This window comes from Mytilus edulis, chromosome 8, assembly GCF_963676685.1.
Source record: "Mytilus edulis chromosome 8, xbMytEdul2.2, whole genome shotgun sequence".
NCBI lineage: Eukaryota > Metazoa > Mollusca > Bivalvia > Mytilida > Mytilidae > Mytilus > Mytilus edulis.
The window spans coordinates 8,398,868-8,421,260 of NC_092351.1; the positions used below are offsets into that span (position 1 = coordinate 8,398,868).

Consider the following 22,393-nt stretch of genomic DNA (forward strand, 5'->3'; position numbering starts at 1 on the left):
TCTGACATTTTAGCTTAGATTTACAGTGTGAATTGCTGTGTGTTCGTTTATTCTTCGTTGGCTAGAGAGAGGTATACAGGGATGTGGTGTTGAGATGTTACAAAATATGTTTCATGTCAGGAGCTTCTGGTTTGTCTTTGTTCGTCTTGCATGATTTTTGAAAATTTTAGTTCATTAATATGTTTAAGTATTAAGTGTGATGTCCATTTCATTGAATTTTGTTTAGACTAGAGGCCAGCTGAAGCCCTCCTCAGGTTGCAGATTTTCTCACTGTTTTGAAGACCCAATGGTGGCATTTAGCTGTTTTCTGCTCTTTGGTAAGTTTGTTGTCTCTTTGATACAGTTCCCTTTTCCATTCTCAATTTTGTATTATATTTTTGTTTTTGTTCATAGTTTGTTATATTTTCATTTGTGTATTGTTTTCGTCATCATCTAATTTCTTTTGTGTTAATATTTGTATACTGAGATCACTTCATTGGATTTTGTTGTACAGAACCATGAAAATGAGGTCAAGGTGAGATGAAACCTGCCAGACTGACAGATATGTACTCCTTACAATCATTCAATACACCACATCATCAGAACATGTATTTATACTGATTGAGCTACTGTTTATAGTATCCGAGAACAGAAATTATCATCTAACTTTAACCTTGATCATTGATACATGAATCACGTTTGTGGTCACATGGAGTCAGTTTAGGGAGATACCATTTGATTTTTATGGGGGGGGGGGGGGGGGGGGGCTAGGATGAAATTTGAAAAAAATATGCAGGACAGGAATTTTGAGTCACTTGCAAAAACAAAAAGTCAGGATGACGATTTAGGTAAAAAAAAAGTCAAGATAAACTATAAAAAAAAAGGCAGGACCGAATAGAGTGAAAAATAAAAAGGCAGGACAGAGATTACAACTAAAAAAAAATGCAGGACAAAATTTTTCGTCCTAGCCCCCCATAAAAATCAAATGGTAGCTCCCTTAATTAACATGTAGACATTGCAAGGGACCCATATACCAAATGAAGTTGTCATACTACTCATAATAAGTGAGCAATTTACGAGACAAAACACCTTTTTTCAGCAGTCACTTAACCTTGAAAATGAGGTCAAGGACAATGGGCATATAACAGGTGGAAACATTGTAACATATAAAGGTATCTGCATTCAATATTTATACACAGTTTATAAATTATAATCCTGGTACCTTTGATAACTATTTACCCTGGTGCAAGACAGAAATCTCTAAGTCTAAGCAACTTTTTTTCGCAGCCAAGACAAAACTTAAATTAAACATAGAAGACAACATACCGATGTTTTAGATGAGGATAAAACAAATTTAATCATTGTTATTTAAATTATTTGTTCTCTATTCCCAGCTTCTTGTATCAAATGACTAATGTTGGCACCCATGTGTATGTTTATTAGCAATGTGCAGTTGTCATAAAATAATATTCCTTTATAATAAAAGTTTTAATATAGGAACAGATATTATGGTATTGTTTATAAAGTATTTCCTTTGGACGTTCTATTATATCTCAAAAAAAAGAATTTACACCTCCAGTAAAAATATTCAAAATAAGAAGATGGACAAAAACTGTCTTCCGTTGTTTACTTGCAAAATATGATAATCACGGTTGCCAAATTAAGCAGATTCCGATTTGTCCATGTGATGAATTGACTATACCCTGTGCCGATTTGACCGGGTGTAGAGGAAAATTTATTTATTCACTGATAATAACAGTGGTTCTCATTGACAAACAAAAGCTAAATTTTCTTTCTGAACAATTTGAAGAGCATCCACTGACAATCTTCATCAAGAAAACCCAAACCGCCAAAGTATTCCTCACTATTTCCAACCTGAACAGCAGTGTAGATGATCTCCAGTAAGTCTTTTCATGTTTTATTGGTACACTACTACAAAACGGAAAATTGCAAATATTCTTCCTTATGCTGGAATTACCTGCACCATGCAGTCATGAGTACTACTTGTACAAGTTATTTTTATTCACTTGTAGAAGCATTGACATACTATGCTTTTTCATTTTATTTTATTGTTTTATTTGAATGTTGTATATTTGTTAATACATTGTTGAGTTTTATTTGATTTGTGTCTCTATTCAGCCAAAATCTGATATCAGGTATCCCGAGAATCGGACAGGGACAAAGAAAGTCACTACACATCCAAGAATTGGTGTCCTCATGGACCCCTCTCCTGTTACAAATGGTGCCGTGACCAGGATATCTGACCCCTCAGTTTTGGTTTGAATGCTTTTATCTAAATTTATTTAAATTTTGATTTTCAATTTAATTGGGACAGAACAGAAACCTTGTACTTTTGATGGTTCACGAGTTGATTTATAAGATTATTTTATTCATTTTGAGGCAGTTAGTTTTTGGAATATTTGGAATTCAACTAAAATGGCTTGTCAGTTAATGATAAGTTTAAGAGAAGAATGACACACTGTTTACGTGTACTTACTCATTCCCAGGCGCAAAGTTACAATTACCCGATTGATCTTGGACAATGATTTAAACTGTTTTGCCATCGTGCATATCCAGATTTTTTTCCGCAATTGGAATCTTATTTAATCGATCTTTTTGGTTGGTAAATTTGACAAAGAAATGAGTAATTTTTTCTTGTTCAAGCATCCTAAAACGTTTGATGATGCTTTTTATATTTGGTAACAGAGTTTGAGTCGGTCGATATGTCTATTGGCAAAGGTGAAAGTTAGGTTTTGATCAATTTTTTAATTGATGGAGAAATTGGTAAACAAGAGATCCAAGGCTAAGAGATGATTTGGTATTTGGGTATATTAGAGCTTATTGTTCCAATAAGATTTGTAAAGTGTCAATTCTGTCCGTGTTGTTGAGCCAGAAATACCAGTGTCTACTTAAGTTTAAAAGAATGTAATCATATAAAGTTGTTAACAGAGTAAAAGTTCAAATTTTATTTCCGTCTGATTTGGCCATGGATAGCTGTTTTTTTTCTGATTATTTTATTACTTAGTCAGCTAGCTTGGATGCATTTTTCTTGTTTGAGGAAAGAAACATAGAAGTTTGACAGCTAGATGGAGAGATGAAAATGTCAAACTGATAAAGAAACTAAGCCGTTCCTAAATTGAGAACAACTTTCTTTCTTTTAGTACAACGATGAATAACATAGAAACCGAAAACATACGCTTAATGCGATGCTGTACGTGACGGCAATACTGCCACGACGTCCATAAGATGTATCGGTCATTACCCGAAAAGATGAAACGGCCATACTTTGTGAAGAAGTATCGACCATGTTTTTTTTTATATAGATGATATATATGAATTATGCTGATACTTATAAATGGTTATTATAACTTTTGAATTAATAAACTATACTGTTTTTACATTTTTTACATTATTTATCATGTTTAATTTTTTTATATCCTCCGAGATCACTATAAAAATACAGCACCCAAGCTGAGTTCCAGCCGGAATGCAAACATACATTAGGTAGTGAAATTCTTGTAAAAATACAAGCTGTTTGCGCAGTCTTTTTGATGTACCGACCTTGCTTTATAAAAGTAACCAGAAATGTCGGTGGTACTCTATGGTTCTTTTTCATTTTTTTTACCATAAGAAGAAAACGTTTGAATATGTTTCAAGACAAAAACGAATTCCATATGATAAAAAATATTTACATGTTACCAAACTTATTTTATGCTAAGACTACTATAAAATGTGTTATAGTAGTCTCAGTCTAATGCAAGCTACATGCAAACAGACGTATTTGGACAGAGTTTATTAATTATATCTTTTGCTTTTGCCTTCAAAAATGAGCAAAGTACATACCACATAGTCATTATTACACAAATTATTTCATACAATATCTTAAACAGATAATTTGGAATATCTTGAAACATTTTTTGAGAGGTGGTACAATATTTTGTCTCTCCTGTTATCATTTATAAAATGAAAGCTCTTTTAAAATGTGTTTTCGTGAGATCTACAATGGTGAACATTGCCTGGTATAACGATGGATCTGATTCACAAAAAAAAAACCGAAAAACTAAGTTAACAAGAATGTGTCCATAATACACAGATGGCCCAATCGCACTATCATTTGCTATGGTCAGTGGACCGTGAATTGGGGTTAAAACTACCTTGACCAAAAACATAAACTCAAAGCGGTACGGACGGACGAATGGACGGACGCACAGACCAGAATGCCCATAAATGAGACATAACATGTTTCCGTTAGATGGTGGACTATACCTGGTACAATTTGAACCACGCAGAAAGACTGTTACACATATCCTTTTGATGGACCTTGGATGGATCGCATATTTTGGTATTAATATTGAATCAATCATAGGCTTAAGGGTCTTAGCATCGGAAACATATTTATTCTAAAATCAGTGGTTGGCATGATACGAATTATGTTTTCTGGGGTGTGCGTCCGTTTGTTCGTTCGTCCGTTTGTCCGTCCGTCCCGCTTCAGGTTAAAGTTTTTGGTCAAGGTAGTTTTTGATGAAGTTGAAGTCCAATCAACTTGAAACTTTGTGCTCATGTTCCCTTTGATATGATCTTTCTAATTTTAATGCCAAATTATAATTTTACCCCATTTTCAGGGTCCACTGAACATGTAAAATAATAGTGCAAGTGGGGCATCCGTGTACTGGGGAAACATTCTTGTTTCTGATATATTTTCTGATGGTATGATGGTATGATACTAAACCTCTAACGGGAGGGATTGTTCTTGAGCGTTTCACATTATGAAGACCTAATCTTTCAATCAGTTTAATTGAGGTCTGGAGACTGGCATGCCAGTAACTGCTAGTTATCCTTTGGTAATTTTTTATTTTTCGTTTTGCTTAGTTTCTTTTGTTACCTATTCAGACACTTGGACTTCTTTTGAAATGAATTCTACCAGCTACATATAATACTTGTTTTACTGTGCGTTTGTTTTTTCTATACTGGCTAGAGGTACAAGGGGAGATCGAGTTGAAATCTCAAAAACATGTTTAACCCCGCCGCATTTTTGCGCCTGTCCCAAGTCAGGAGCCTCTTGCATTCAGTGTTTGATTTTTAATTTTAGTTTCTTGTGTATATTTCGGAGTTTAGTATGACGTCCATTATCACTGACTCGGAACTAGTATACATTTTTGTTTAGGGGCCAAACATTTCAGGGATTTTACAAAATCACTGAAAATGTACGTGATTTTACAAATCATCACTGTAACATACGGGGCGTATATACATATCACGTACACCATTTATATTCATTTTTCCCAGAACAATTAGGTTGTGGAATTCCTTGCCATACCAATCAAAGTAGTCTGTAGCCAGACATAGAAGCATTTAAAGTGTGGTGCAAAATCACATACATATAAGACAAGCACAATACATAAAACACATAAAACATGCAAAATAAATAATGTTATCAAGCACAACAATTAATTAGCACAATTAAAGCATATAAGCAAACATAAAATGCAGATAAACTAACATTCATGCAATAGCAATTATAAAGCACTAAAAGTAATTCAAGCATTAAGAACACAGATAAAAAAATAAGTAACGAATAAGGAATAAGGAATAAGTAACAAATAGGTAACGAATAAGGAATAAGGAATATGTAACGAATAAGGAATAAGGAATATGTAACGAATAAGGAATAAGGAATAAGTAACTTGGCGGCCAACTTGACGTCCATAAAGCAATATAGTTATTGCATAAAATAGGATAACCTTAATAGGTCACCACGGATGCCCCACAAATGCCTTGGCAAAATACGCTAAGCCAGTAAAAACGAGGAATCGGTTAGGACAAAATGCATATCAAAACCGACACTGCCAAATGCCCTGCTGTACCAATGAAAGAGGCAAGTCGAAAATCCTACTGAAAAGGATCTCGGAAAGAAACTATCAATCTATTAGGCATGTTAGGGGAACAGCGGGAGCACATGTCTCAAACAAACCTGAAAATATCTGCAGAGGTTTTCCTCAACAAAAAAATAATGATCGAAAATAAAAGTATATAAACTACATCTATGGATGATAAAATGCATCCAAGAAAAAAATTTAGAAAACTAATTTGGATGATATTGATGGATTCTCTCTGCAAAAATTTCATGTCCTTTCTCATCGACATCCGCTTAAAAAAACTTTGTTTAAATGTGCATTTGATATTTGAATTATAAATATTTTGAATTAAAAACTTTTTTTGCATTTTTTTTTGTGTATGCAGATAAAAACATGATTTGATTTTAAAACATGATGTCGGATAAAAGCTCTACAAAGCTAATGATGTATTGTTATATGTATACCGACTTTAAATAAATCTTTTATGCTTTATGCTATGCTTATTCTAGGTGAGTGTCACGGTGGGTTTAGTATGTTTTTATTATTTTATTGCATTGTATTATGTTTGGGGAAGGTTAACTTTCTGGTAATAAGACCCGTCAAGGCCTGGCTGGGGGAATTGGGTAGGCAAATGCTCACATTATAAATCTGTACCGATACAGTCTCCAAATATCATGCCTACTTTATACGCCATAACTCATCACGGGTGGTGCTCCTAATTAAGGGGGGCTCATACGGAGTCAAGACAAAGGTAAAAAAAATGTTTTTGAAATTATTGTAAATATGTTTAAATTTTTAAAATGTTCCCCTAGTGTGTGCCTTATTTAAAAATGTCAACATATTGAAGTTAAGAAGATCTAAGCTGTAGATGTAGAATTATACGTATTTTTCGCGTTTCCGCCGGCATTGTGTTAATTTAAGTGTGACTGGTTTCTGGTTTTTAATATATTACCGAGGCTTAAGAAGTATAACTACAGAACCAGTCGATACAATTGAAGAAAGAAATGGATCCCTTTGAAGTAATTTTAAGTTCTTTCCAGAAACTGATGCATGTCTTATGTCCTCTTAAAGATTGGTTGTTTAACCACAATTCAAGACATACATATAAATGTCTTTCGAAAAATATATCACACTCTTCCATTATAGACTATTTACCAACAACGTCAACAACAAATATACACTATTTTAAGGATTATGTACACAGGCAACAAGTACCTGTGATTATGTACCCTTGTGTTGATTCAACATATGGAAATTTTATAGAAAATCCACAGCTTTTATCCTTGTACTCTCATATTTGGCAATTTGGTGACTGATAGATATAGGATTATTGCATGCAGTGCTAGCATTGATTTCCTTAAAACAAGTTTATTAACCATGTTAACAATGATTTAATGTAGTTATTGGTTAAAACAAATATAAATATGGACCAAATTAAGTACACCTTTAGGGTGCGCTCGACTTTAGTGACTCAGCACTAGCTGTGTTTTGGAATTTATAGGTTGCTTAGAACTTTTTGTAAACAATGAACACCAGCACATCATAGAAAAGCAAGTAAGTAATCTATGTTTCAAATTTTATAACAGAAATATCTGTATTTAAGGCTGTGGATTTTCTATAAAAATCTTGGTTTATTTGCCACAAAGACCTCTATTTCTATTAAATGCAATGAAACAGTCAATAATAATGCTTTGCATTAAGTTTCTTGGTATATCATACATGTGACAGAGTTGTCAAGTCACAACTGGAGATTAGGAAATTTTCAGCTGGAGTTTGGGCCTCATAACTGGAGATTTTTTATCGACCTTTTTATCGACATACGCAAGATTTTTTATCGATATATGCAAGATTTTTTCGTGTGTGTTTAAATTGCATATCTTCCTTTTTTGTTAAAACACAACAATGATTCCATACCTTCAAGCACCTACATAGCCATTTTTATTTAGTAAAATAGAAGATAGTTAGGGGGGGTTCAAATATTTATTCATCATAATTTTATATAGTTCAAGATACAGTGATCAGCCATCATACATAGTTGGCAAAAAGTACATCTGATTTAGCCACATTGTGAACTTTTGTACCACTACTGAACATGTTTGTAACAGAAGGTGTTGAATTGATGAAGTTGTGGGCTTTCTGGTGGGTAGCTGTCTCCATATTTTTGGTCAAGCAATTAGGGCCACCATAGTCAGCTTTGCATGAAGTGTAGTAAGCATGGTCTTGACTCTTGTCACTGGACTTGCACCATTTTTTAATTTGGCTATAGTGATATTGTGTCTTCTTTAATTTGATGCTGGGGTGATAACATACAGTTTGCATTCTGTCAAATTATAAGACAAACACACTTATTTAGGTATTCCATTGGACCAGATAGAAGACATATCATATTTGAGTTGATTTTATTGTCTTTGAGGTTCATAATAAACTAAGTCTGTTCCATGTTTTCAACAGCATCAAAATTTATAAAAGTCGATGTTTATACAACTGTTCCAATGTCAGTATCACTTTTAATCATCCAGACATGTTTATTTAACTAGCTAGTTGATTACTAGGTAAATGCCAATCATCTTTTATTGTTGTATATACTGTCTAATCCTTAACACCTTCCTTGATTACTCGAGGCAATTTTCCTATTTACCTTTTTGACACAAATTCCATTAAAGGAAACTTCCGATTTTCTCGGACTTTTCCCATATCAATTTAGAGTTTCTCGGACTTTTTCCCTGTTTGTATCTATTTTGTAAACAGAAATGTCTACTGAAAATTTTTCGAGATAGACATTTTCAAAAAGCGGAAGATTTCAAATTTTAACGGGAGGGACGGAAGAGGGTCTGAAAAGCGGGAGATTTTAACTCCCGCCGGAAGAATCACATGTATGGTATATAGGTACAAAATGGCCTATCTCTATTATTCATTATATATGTAGTTATCATACAATTGAAGTTTGAAAAATTCGTACAACAATGGCTACAGAAAGGGTCATAAACCATAAGAGGGTTACACAGTTATAGCTATATAATCTTCCCTGAGGCCCTCATCATGAAAATCAAAAAAAATGCAAACATATACATTGCATACATCAGTATAAAAAGTCAAGTATGATAATACAATGTAATAACATTCAATACAACTTGATAAAATGTTATGAAAAAATAAACATGATGATCAGTTTTCAATATTATTTATACAGTAATCATGGTAATAGGTTGATTTCGATAAATGATCTGTTATTTTGTATTTGAAAGAATTAACATTTGTAATATATCTTAACAGTATTGGCAAATTATTCTACAAGAATGGTCATGATGGTCCAGAATACTTAAAAGATTTTTTGAACAATTCTGTTTTTGGTTTAGGGAGTATGAGGGTTCCTTGATTGAACAGCATTTCTCAAGGGGTATGGATTTTTGTCTATAACATAATGAAACTTGTTACATATAGTAAGATATGATGGGGCATCGTTTTTAATGCATTTAAATGTCATCACAAACTTGTGATATTTTATTCTCTGATCAACTGTCATCCAGTTTAAGTGTTTGAATAAGGGCTCGTAAGGAGGGAAAGGTTCTGTTTCTAGTCAACTGAGAAAAAATTCACCAGACACTAACTATATAAATATTTATAAAACTTGTAGTATCCAGTCATATGTCATGTATGTGAAATGGTGGATAATACCTGAATCGAAGTTTAATCCACCATTTATTAGTTATTCCTGACCTGTGTGTACGTAACCAACACATGTCAATTTTGCTTAGTTCTTGTCCCAGTTGGCCAGTATGTCCATTTTAACCAAAACTGTCAGACGACACCTTCTACAAATAATTGCCCTTAAGTGGTAATTTAGGTAATTTTAATTACAGTGGTCCCTGGAGTGAGCATGGCATTACTAGGGAACAGATCATGCATTGCTAGAGTCATGACAGGGTTTGAAAATTAGCATGGGCCCACTCGCCAATGGCCCCTAAAATTTTGTGTGGGCTCCCAAAGTTTTTGCCTTTCTTGTATAGAACTATATATACTTGTATTGGCTACATAATTTAAGCTGTGGGCTTCCATTGTCAAAATCTTAACTTCAATCCCTGCATGAGAGTTGTTGAATGAAGGCTGCTATTTAGCAGGTTGGGAACAAACCCCCTACTTGGTGTTTATACCTGTAAAGAGGTATAATCCTTCTATAGATGGATGAAATTATCTCTCTATAGAGGGTATTTGTTTTAAGACTGGATTTAAACCAAAACAGGGCAGTATGGCATTTTCTACAGCCCTCTACTGTATTTCAAGCGCCTTGTAGATTTAAGCTTGATCTTATCAGCACTTTATTGCAGCAGGCAATTGTAGGTCATTTGTAAGCATTGACTGAAAATGGCACAGATCCATCTATTTTCATATTTTGCTCTCAGTCACAACTTTGACTATTATGTGCCGTTATAAAGAAACCCATTAGCATTTGTAGATTGTGTTCAATGAAAAACATGGTCGAGCCTAGTACTCCATTTCGTCAGTAAACAGATGAAACAAGGTAGGCAACAATTGTTCTCATAGTCTACGATATACATGATATAAATTCACTAAAATACCGGCTACAATTTCGCAAACGATTTCATATGTTCACTTGACCTATGAGGCAATCACCATTACTTCTGCAAAAGTCTGATGAGATTTAATTTGACTGGCCTTCGGACTACAGCTGAACGTCACAGATTGTTATATAAAACATAAAATTGAATAAATCATGTGGTTATTTTACAGTTGATTTATACAAACTATTTTCTACACTCGACAATATAAAAACTCAGAACAAAAAATTTAATTAGCAAGTGTTGTTCAGCTAGAAAAAAATGTAGGCGACCTGGAATTATTTCCTGGCCACTGAAATTTTAAGTGTGCCACTAAATCTTCATGTCTGGTGACCAGTTGTCCACTTCATTTTTATTAGCTACTTTGAGGTCTGATCTACTTATTATGGCAGTAACATGCAACATTTGATGCACCAGTTGATGTACTTAATTTGATATGCACATGCCCAGTGTACTGCTAAACTGACTTAATATACAATCTATTGTTCACCATAATTGAAAGCTGTGATGATAACGGAAATTAATTTTCCACTCAGTAATGCCTTACTGAACAGAATTTCTACTGTTAGATTTAACATGAAATTTAAAGGTCAACTGCCCCTTTTGTTGTTGATCAGGTGTTCAGATACATAAACAATAGATTGCAAGTTCTGTCACTTTAGCAGAAAACTGGGCATCCAAATTTTTAGTAAAAGTGCAATAATTGATACATCATGTGCATATAATGCTATAGATTATAGCCAATATAACTAGAAATACCAATCTGCCCTGGTTTGCTTAAAATCCATTCTAAACAAAAATACCTTCTGTTTTTGTCTGTTCTGTGGTCGGGTTGTCTCTTTGACACATTCCCCATTTCCGTTCTCAATTTCACTCTCTATAGAGGGATAATTTATAAGTTTAAACACCATATAGAGGGTTTGTTCTCAACCTGTTTAGATTCAATATTATTATTATTTTTTTTTTATTTAAAATTAATTGACAACACTGTAAGGCAATACTTTGTTTTTCTGAGGACAAATATGAAAATATACAAGGACTAGTACTTTTAGTACTTTTGAAATCTTATCAATTAGACACAGAAATCTGCTTTAAAAAACTTGCTTTTCAGAGCTCGAGAGATACCAAAGTGTAAATGAGACAAAAGTGTGTTCTAAATATAGTGATACATACTGTACATGTAATATTGTTTTTTGTATTCCAGAGGGATACCACTGCTAACTTGTCTATGAGACAGAAGTCTGCCTTGAAGAGGAGGATAACACGTGAACATAACAGTAACTTTAGAGCAGGTTATATCAACATTAATGAACAGTATTTACACAAGACAGGAATAAGAGGACGCAAGAGATATTTCCTTTACTGTTTAGTTGCCTTACTATTTATTGTAGCTATAGTAAATGCATTGGTAAGACTTGTTATTGCTTACAATACTTAGAATGACATTAATTTGCATGTAATACAGATCTAGAACAACTGTGGTAATTGAGACAGGAACCCAGAAACAAAATTATATGATAAATAGACGTCTATGAATCATCACCAAGTTGTCCAAGATAAACAAACATACACATTTTATTTCAAGCACTAAATTGCTCTTTAGTCTATAGACAACAACAAATTTATAGAAAAACTAAATATATCAAGCATCAACACAGAATTTTCAAATGAACAAAAATAAAGAACATTAGGATGACCACTGATAAGGTGTCATGCATACATGTATACAGGTTCAGGTACATGTATCAAGGCAGTGATGCATGCAATTTTATAAGATGCATACTTTTATTTGTACATATTGATAAAAGGTTGAATTTAATTTTTTAGTTGACCACAGCTGTTATTTATTATATGAGGATTTCACCACAACATGGAATAGATGCAATGGAACACATCCCAGATTATGATCTTTTAAGATTTATTGGAAAGTCTGTGTTTGATAACGTTCAGATATTCAATGGAAGAATAGGAAGTAGAGCTAACAAAAATTTATACATAGAAGGAAACAACAGCTCTGTAAGTCATTAACATATTATATTATTTATGCAAATTATGTGTAAAGGTTTTGGTGTGTTTTTTTAGAGATTAGTTGAAAGTTAAAGTCATATATGAAACCAGAGACATAAAAAAAAATTGATGATTATACGATATGTTTGCTTAAGAAATGATAAAATTGTGCAGAGAAAACTAGGTTTATGATATATATGTTAGCGGCAATAAGTGAAATTAGGCATTAAGCTTAAATCCTAGGCAATAAGCTAACGCCTAGGCATTAAGTCTAATGCCTAAATGATGTTAGGCATTAGTCTTAAATCCTAGGATTTAAGCTTAAATCCTGAAAAATGTGTCCAGGCATTAAGCTTAATGCCTAAAGTATAAATGCAAGTAAATAAAAGACATTTATTCAATTAATTTGTTACATAATAAAATTACGAGAACTGAAGTTTAAAATGTCATCTACTGGAAATAAAATCACAGATAAAATATGTTTTTATATTAAAACTCATCAAATATTACTTATAAAACATGAAAACTTGATACAAATGTGTGTTAAAATCATTTGTTATCACAAGTTGTTGAACTGTGGCACCGACTATTGCACTTTCTCCCGTTTTTCTTGCATTTGCAGCGGTTACTTAAACATATAGTTTTACAAGAACATTTGAAAAATTCTTGACCTCCGGATAATGACTGATGGGTTGCTGCCTCACGTACACTTAAAGTTGTTTTACAATTAATTTCCTCTTCCAGAATTAAATTTTGTTTACATATTCCCATCTCAATTGTTCCAAATGTTCCTAGAAGTTGTCCAAATCTTGTAGCCACAACAGCATTGCCCTTATCATTGACCTGAAAAAATAAACAGATAAAATTCTTTTGCAGGCAGTTTGATTATTTTCATTAAAATATCGATAAAGAATTATTTCTGAGAGTAGAATTAATTAGGTATTTGCATTTTGCGAATTATGAAATGAATTCGTGTTGCATATGGTGATTTTCAACTGTCTTTGTGGCATTAATCCGCATCTGATTTTCGTCAGGTGCAGATTCTGGATTTTTCATAAAGTGGGGGAGGGGCCTGGTCTTATAACCCCCTTCCTACATTAATATAAACATATTTACTTTTACTGGTTTTCTTTCTGTTTAGTATTTAATAAACATGACATATTAAATGATGCAGTCAAACTTTTGATTAAATATCTTACCTCAATGACTCGGCCGAGTAAATTTCTACTGTCACCCTTCCCTCTATCAAACATAGGTATTGGTACGGCAACAGTTTGCCCAACTTCTGCCGTCCCTAGTTCCTTTTTGCTCCTGGCTATCATAGTGTTTGCCTGCTTCAGTTGACTGTCCATGGCTTCAGAACGATGTCGAACTCTGTTGGTATCAATTTTACAATTTGGACATACCACCTTTGAACCGTATCCTTCTTCACTTACAGTAGTACCACATATAACATGAATGTGTTTGTCACATTTAATACACATATGAGCTCCAGATGTATCCTTTTCACATACATAGCACTGTAAGACATTCTGAAAAATAGTTTCCATAAATAATAAGGTAAAAAAAATCATTTGGTGTGGTCATACATCAGTTTTTAAAATTTAATTACAGTTTTGTGGTAATAAAGTGTTTTTGTTCAAAATGATCAAACACTCAATTTAAAAATACGAAGATGTGGTATGCTTGTCAATAGGACAACTGTCCGCCAGAGACAGAATAGTATATAAGATAAGACCTATAGGTAACCATACGGCCTTCAACAAAAACTCATAGTAAGCAGACTCTTTTTTTCTTAAGCTCCGAATATCTTTCCTGTGGTTTATCTGTTATATATTACATGGAAGTACTTTAGTTCAAGCTCCCGCCAGGATTAAAGAGTCGTTTTTTTTTAAAATATTTCTGAGACTATTTTCAACTTACCTTTTGCGTTTCATCAGTGATTGGAGTAGAAGGTTCCACATTTGGTTCTGCAATAGATTCTGGTATATCAGAGGCATCGACAATGTTTTCTGTTTTATTTTCAGTTACAGGTTGATCATTTACAGACTCTGTCTGGAGCTTAAGTAAGTCCTCTTCCTTTTCTAAGGTCATCAATATTTCTTTCGGAATTTTGGTTTCTGATGTTAATCCAATTGTTGCACATTTACCAAATAAATCACGTGAAACGTTAGCATATCCATTATTTAGTTGTTTTATCATGCGATCTCTGCCGCCATGACCTGTTTCTTTATGTGCCTTTTCCATAATACCATAGAGTTCCTCTAGGAAGACATAAATTTTGAAATTTCCCTCGTCATTCTCGCTGACTTTAGTTATCAACCTCTCAAAACCACCAATGTTAAAAATGTCATACCTTCTTAAATTGTAGTAATCTTTTGTCAATTTCTTTTCTGATGAGTCCAAAAGTTTAATCTTTGCCAAAAGATCACGGTACTTTACTCTAGGGTATATGCTCCTTGTTTTCCCCGATTCGAATTTAGACCTCAAAGATTCAAGGAATTTTTCCTCAATACACATGGTGTCACTTAATGTGAATAATCCAGATAAAGAAGTGAAAAAGACAAGATGGCCTGAGGGCATTTAAGAAATATTTTAACAAAGAAAATTTACTTATCCAATAAAATGGTATGAGCAAAAAATCATATCTTAATTTTGTCTACTTTTGACCAGTTCAAACCAGCTTGACCAGTGAAGTGTAAACATTTTCAAATAATTATTATAAGGATTATATAGAATCTCCCCTTTTTTATGGGATACAATCACTTTTTTAAATCTTTTTTATTTTTTATACTTCCACAAAAAAGTATGAGTTAATTCTGTTTTAAATAAGAAAAGTACTAAAATTTGAAGATTTTTCAGATAAACGTATATTAATATTAGGAATATAATTAAGAAAATACTTTATTTCAAGAAAAATCACTAAACATGCTAAAAACACCTAAATTCTAAAATTTCACTTATTGCCTAAAATCATGTTCGGCAATAGGATGAATAATCATCACCAAATTTCAGGTAATAAGCTTAATGCCTGGAAATTTCAGGCAATAACTTAATGCCTAGGCGTTAGCTTATTGCCTAGGATTTAAGCTTAATGCCTAATTTCACTTATTGCCGCTAACATATACATGATATATAGGCTTTGGTTAAAGAATTGAACAAACATTATTTTTCACCAGTCACTAACAAATATTGTTTACATTGACTTTTTTGTTTGATGTAACCATGGTACAATGTTACATTTCTATCAATAAAATGAAATGTTCTTGTTATAAGATTTCATGACTTTAACCTGCAGATAAAATAATATTGTTTTATTTTCATTTTTTTAAGCCTTTTAAACTATCATTAAATGTGGTTACAATAAGGGGACAGTTTATTATGTATTTATAGTCAGTGAAGTATAATGCATGATATGTATCACAGGTATGTTAAGGCTAGCATACCAATAAAACTTATGGGGAGTTCAAAAAAGGTTTTTGCCTTAAAGTTGTACACTTTGACATTACAAACCTACCTATAAAATTGCTTATTTAGAGGTAAAGATTTGGTATTACATGTATTACAGGGTTACCCTTTACATTAGCAAAAATAGTTACTGATATAATAATAATTTGTAGACTTATATATATATATAGAATGATTTTAAACCCATTTCCGAGAAGGGAACATCATGAACATTAAGAATAAGTTTAAATATATTTCAGACAGGAGTCATATGCTTGCATCTTACAATGGATAATTGAAAAAGCATTGTTTTTATTTTCAGGTTATTATAACAGACAAAGGATCTGGGTTGCGGCATCCAAAATGTAAGCCTGACTATGTTTTGTCGAATAATTATTGTACTCTTGCAAACTAACATAAGTACCCTGTCTCTACATGTATTTCTCAACGTCTCTTCAAGTATTTCTCAATGTCTGTACATGTATTTCTCAACGTCTGTACATGTATTTCTCAACGTCTGTACATGTATTTCTCAACGTCTGTACATGTATTTCTCAACGTCTCTACATGTATTTCTCAACGTCTCTACAAGTATTTCTCAACGTCTCTACAAGTATTTCTCAACGTCTCTACATGTATTTCTCAACGTCTGTACATGTATTTCTCAACGTCTGTACATGTATTTCTCAACGTCTGTACATGTATTTCTCAACGTCTCTACAAGTATTTCTCAATGTCTCTACATGTATTTCTCAACGTCTGTACATGTATTTCTCAACGTCTCTACAAGTATTTCTCAATGTCTCTACATGTATTTCTCAATGTCTCTACATGTATTTCTCAATGTCTCTACATGTATTTCTCAACGTCTCTACAAGTATTTCTCAATGTCTCTACATGTATTTCTCAATGTCTCTACATGTATTTCTCAACGTCTGTACATGTATTTCTCAATGTCTCTACATGTATTTCTCAATGTCTTAACTAACTGTATTTTATTCAAACTTAGTTGAAAAGCAGATCACGGTAATGTTGTTTTAACATCATCATATAGCTTTTTTCGGGCATCAGTTTATTCAAAATTATGTGCCTCCACATAAACCTTTCTCATATTCCTGAAATAAACATTTTTAAAGCACTTTGCTTAGGCATGCAAATTATTTTTACTAGTATTATTTTTTAAAAACCTGCATCCCGACAAGATTTATTTCAAGGTGCATATTTTACTGCTATTTCCATTAGATTTTTATCAAAAAATGAATTTTAGAAAGAGCTGAGCAGGTAACTACATAAAGTAGACCATATAAATTTATTACATCATGTGTGTTAATTTTTACCAAATTAATGTAATTAATGTTGTAATGTGATTGTATTTTAAATTTCAGTAACTGTTAGTCCAAAGACCACATCTATTGAGAATGTGGAAGCCATGTCCATTATTGATTCTGTGACGGGGAAAGAGATGTTTACCACCAAAGACAGTTCAAATCTCCTATTAGATGGTGAAATTAAAAATCTAATTTCTCCAGAAATTTATCCTAACAATGTAAGGTTAATTGATTGCCATTATAAATATTAAATCAACAAACTAGTATAAACATTGGCAGTGAAAGTAGAAAACTTATACAACAAAATGAAACCAATTTAAACCTTTGATTTCTGTCTTTTTGGAAACACACAGATAATTGTAATTGCATTTAGCATAGAGTGGTTTAAAATAAACTGGTAAAGAGGAAATGTTTGGTACATACCAATGAGACTACAGACTATTGAAGAAATCAGCAGGTCATCATTAGGTTAGACACACTTCTTTATCAGATACCACTGTTTAAATTGATACCAGTGAAGAAAAGAAGATACACAAAAGAACATACAATGAAAGTCAGTACAGGAAAAATATTTAATTCTTTACTGTGTAATAGATGATAAAAAAATACATAAAGTACAGAGAGAAAAAAAAAACAACATTCTGTTTCATTAACTGAAAACAAGCTCATATTCCTTTTTTCAATATTGTTGTATTAAAGTGTTGTTCTGTTTTACAAACATTATTTCATATAAAAGCTAATATGTATTTTTTTTTTATATACATTGTAATTATATAAATCTTATTTCGAAGAATATTCAACAGTTTTTTATATAAAATTACAGTTCTTTAATGAAGAAATTTGTTGTTTGTTGATAAAAAAAAAAGAATTTTTCATTGTCTTTTCACAATCAGTCAATTCTTATTTAAAATATTAGATTAACTTGCTGATTGCAATTCTGTATCTAAAACACAAGATAAACTTCTGTATTTTAGGGATAAGTTCCTAAGTTTAAATTGCATCTTGACAACATATTTTGCAGATAACCAGTTTGAATGGTTTTCCTGATCTGATACTTGAATCCATTGGTAGTCATCTGAATTTAACAGGATGGGAGGGTGTTGAAATGTCATCTACAAATAAGAATATCACATTTTTTACAGACAGTCATGACATCTCCATGTACTCTACAGTAAGTGTCAGTCTTTATGATAGATTCCACAATAATCATTACACCAACAAATCTATGGTTTAACTTCATCATTGCTAAATGGCTTCTATCAAATGAAGTGACAGAATGGTAGAGAGCTTGATGAAATATCATAGATATTTTCATTGACAAATTACGAATGGCTAAGTTCTAGGGTAGAACAATGGACTTGGACTTGGAATCACAATAGTTTCAAGATTCTCACCAAAAAAAAACAAACCCACCTATACTCATCGTATTAACTTAAAGAATCAAACACATTTATTATATGAATATGAAAAATATTTTTTTCTCATTAGCTAACAACATAAGGAATCTTTTTTGATAAAGCATTATATTCTCCATGGGAAAAATCATGACAGGTTGGAAGAGCTAATATTTGCCTCTAAATAGTTTTTTACTGTGCATTGTCAAAACCTTATGCTTAGTACGCCATTAACATTCTCATTATCTTCTTCTTTTTTCAATGCTATTTTCTTAAATCATTGTATCAACCTCATTTTAAAATGTCAATAATTGTATAATAGATTTTATGACCTTATCAGAGAATCTTTTCTCAGTAATAAATTGTAACAGTGTATATTTTTCTGTTTTATTTTAGCATTGTATATTTTTCTGTTTTGATAGCATGGTAGTCTAACACTGGATGCTGCAAACGGTATAAGACTTGATGTGGAACATATTCCAAAACCAACTGTGTCTAACACACCAGGACCTAGAACTTATAAATTATGTGTATGCATACCACAGGGCCGTTTGTTTGCCGTACCAGTCACAGGGCCAGGCATTGGTTGTCAGAATGCTGACCCAAATGATGATCCCTGTAAATAGATATTAATTATGTGTATGCATACTACAGGGCCAGTTGTTTGCTGTACCAGTCACAGGGCCAGGTATTGGTTGTCAGAATGCTGACCCAAATGATGATCCTTGTAAATAGGATATAACATAAATTTTATTTCTTACCATTTCTCCGTCCAGATTAGATTTTGTGTTTTATTTTTTTTATTTTTAAGTGTATTTACTAATTAATGGCATTATTTATACTGTTGTGAGTTTTAATAGGACATTTATTTTTTATAGAAAGTTTTAATCTTTTCATAGAGTTATCATGGTTACAGACAGCAATATTATAACTGAGTGTTACAAATTTTTATTTTAGCATTTATATTTCCTAAAAGAATATCAGGATTTTATCATATTAACTTAAAACTTTGATTAGACATTGATCACTTTTTGTTGTGAGTGTGAGAATGCTTATAAGCTGAGAAAAATATACCTCTAAAACCTGTCAACATTAGAAAAAAAATTGTTTCATTCACTATACTTGAACATCTTGAATATAAAAATGAATGGTTTATACACAGATGTTATTATTTTGAATGCAATTACCGGACAATTAGTTTTATTTATACAATAACAGCTTTTCTGTTTAACAATAAGAAAAAAAAACATATTTATGTTTTTGAAATATGAACAGATTATACCTACATCTGGGCATTTTGCAATATTTTTTGATGTCATTGATTTGATATGTAGATAAATGTGTAGATACATGTTGTTTTGATACATTGATATTGATATACAAATTTGGTGCTAAATTAATATGTCATACCTCATTTTTAAGTTGTATGTTAAAGGTTGAAAAAGGATGCTCTGTAATTTCAGAAATTAAAATTATTGATGTAGTAATTTGAAAAATGTTATTGCATTCAGATCATATGATTTGTAACTTGCATTTTTGTGTTGATGTGGTTATAAATATTTCAGTAAGAGATTACTGTTAAGTCCCTATGTATTTTAGTAAACATTTTAGTAGATATTACTAAATAAGGATGGTGCTAATAATTTGTCCTGATGGTATTGTCAACAGATCCTTGTTGTTGACAGATAATGAATAGTCTTTTTTAGTAAAGAACTGAACCAAACATTTGTTTTGAATATTTTTTAGATCAGTTATAATTACCAATTATTGCATACAACTATTTTGATTATAGTAAATTTATGTCTACTAGTTGCAAACTGGGAAAGGTTCTGATATTTTACACACTATAACAAGCATGAATTATGGTCCTTGAACTAAACTAATATGATAAAAGTCACATATACTTATATTTTACATATATATTTACAATTAATATAGAAGTTTTAGGATTTTACTATTCAACTGATCACTTAATAAAAATGGCATTTTTATGGCTATCATTTGTGGATTAAGATAGTTTTTGTTATATATGCACAATCATAGACTAGTTGATAGAAATTTGTCTCAATTTAAACACTCAAATATTTATGACAGCAGGATATTTATTATACCTTTTAAAAAGATGAGCCAAATTTAAAGGCCAGTCTGGAATGAGATTATTTTTTTACTGTATTTGTTAGTAATGCAACTGATTTTAAAGATAGAACTTAAAAATCCAAACCACACAGATATTTATATATTAATATAGTCACATAATCTTTATAGTGCAATTAAAAACCAACCATGACCTCATTTAGCTATAAAGTCAAATGTAGTTTTAGTTATTGATTTGTTTTTAAAACCTCATGTATTTGTAAAGCATGTTTTTGACCTTTTAAATCATAGATGTTTAGTTATTTTGATATATTTTTATGCATTAACCAAAATAAATCTAAGAAACTTCATTTGATCTTTTTCTATGAATAATTTCAATAAACAGTAGCCGTTTTTGATTCACTATTATATTTGGGAATTATTTTGTCATAGTTAAATATTTTAGGTTAATACTGATTTGGCTTTTAAAATCCAATATTATATAAATCAGTTTCTTTTCTGACGTTTAAAAATATGTTTGATATTTTTTTTCTGACCTCTCCAAGGTCATATACATTAAAAATGAGTAACAGTGAGAAAGACATGAAAAACATTTATAGAGGTTTTATTCTATATAATAGTTATACATTTTTATTATTATTTTATATTTATACATATATTAAAAAAATATGACAAAAGTATACATTGTTTATTGAGTAAATTAAACTGAAATTTGTTTTAATTATTAAATCTTAAAAAAGAAGTATTGAGAACATAAAAGCTGGTTTTTATATAGATTGCTTATATTGGAATTATTTGTGAATTGTTTAATTCAGCCAAACTAGTGTCACTGATGAGTCTTGTGTAGACGAAACGAGCGTCTGGCATACTAAATTATAATCCTGGTACCTTTGATAACTATTTACACATTCAATATGTTAGCATTATGTATAATGGGTGTACATTTTATTGTTATTCAAGATGTTTTATGCTGAAATTTTATGCATGAATAAAAAACTATTTAAGCTGAAATTATATCATTTTGTTAAAAAAAAGTCTTATTAGTTGGTGTTATCCAAAACTTTCACTTGGCATTGTCCTTGTCTTTAAAGTTTAAAAAGATTTCTTATCTGACATCAATTCATCAAATTTACCCAACTTGGCTGGAATGATCATTTTGACATTTCTATTAAATGGATTGAGCCATTTACCAATTGCCAACCATTCTTAGGGATAATACTGATGAAGAAAATATATTGTTGTTTTTATACGACTGCAAAATTTTTGCGGTCGTATATTGGTATCACATCGTCGTCGTCAGCATCGTCCGAAGACATATGGTTTCCGGTTAATAACTTTTAGTATAAATAAATAGAAATCTATAAAATTTTAACACAATGTTTATAACCACAAAACAAGGTTGGGATTGATTTTGGGGGTTAAGGGCCCATCCGTTTAGGAATTAGGGGCCCAAAACATACATTTATCTAGTTCCAGAACAGTAAGTTGTGTATAAGTATTTCAATTACTCTGAAATTTTACCACAATGTTCATACTATTAAGTAGAAGGTTGGGATTTATTTTAAGGGTTATGGGGCAAACAGTCCAGGAATTAAGGGCCAAAAAGGGACCAAAAACAAGCATTTTTGAAGTTTCTGGACAATAACTTATGTTTAACTGTATGGATCTCTCTGACATTGTACCACACGATTCCATATAATGAAGGGAAGGAT

The 22,393-nt window shown here is 31.7% G+C and overlaps 2 protein-coding genes across 2 annotated transcripts; one reads left to right on the forward strand and one right to left on the reverse strand.

Annotated features, from left to right (window-relative positions):
- Positions 1-6,767: 6,767 nt before the first annotated feature.
- Positions 6,768-21,692, forward strand: LOC139486734 (beta-sarcoglycan-like). Its single transcript, XM_071271664.1, has 7 exons — positions 6,768-6,853; positions 11,616-11,819; positions 12,239-12,427; positions 16,188-16,230; positions 17,251-17,411; positions 18,215-18,364; positions 19,010-21,692. Exons 1-7 carry the CDS (start codon positions 6,839-6,841, stop codon positions 19,211-19,213), a joined length of 966 nt encoding a protein of 321 aa, XP_071127765.1. The 5' UTR covers positions 6,768-6,838; the 3' UTR covers positions 19,214-21,692.
- On the reverse strand, positions 12,833-15,546 carry LOC139486733 (uncharacterized). The gene is made up of 3 exons (XM_071271663.1): positions 14,342-15,546; positions 13,618-13,950; positions 12,833-13,261 (listed from the first exon to the last, which is right to left on the reverse strand). The coding sequence occupies exons 1-3, from the start codon at positions 14,999-15,001 to the stop codon at positions 12,968-12,970; spliced, it is 1,287 nt and encodes a 428-aa protein (XP_071127764.1). The 5' UTR covers positions 15,002-15,546; the 3' UTR covers positions 12,833-12,967.
- Positions 21,693-22,393: the final 701 nt, after the last annotated feature.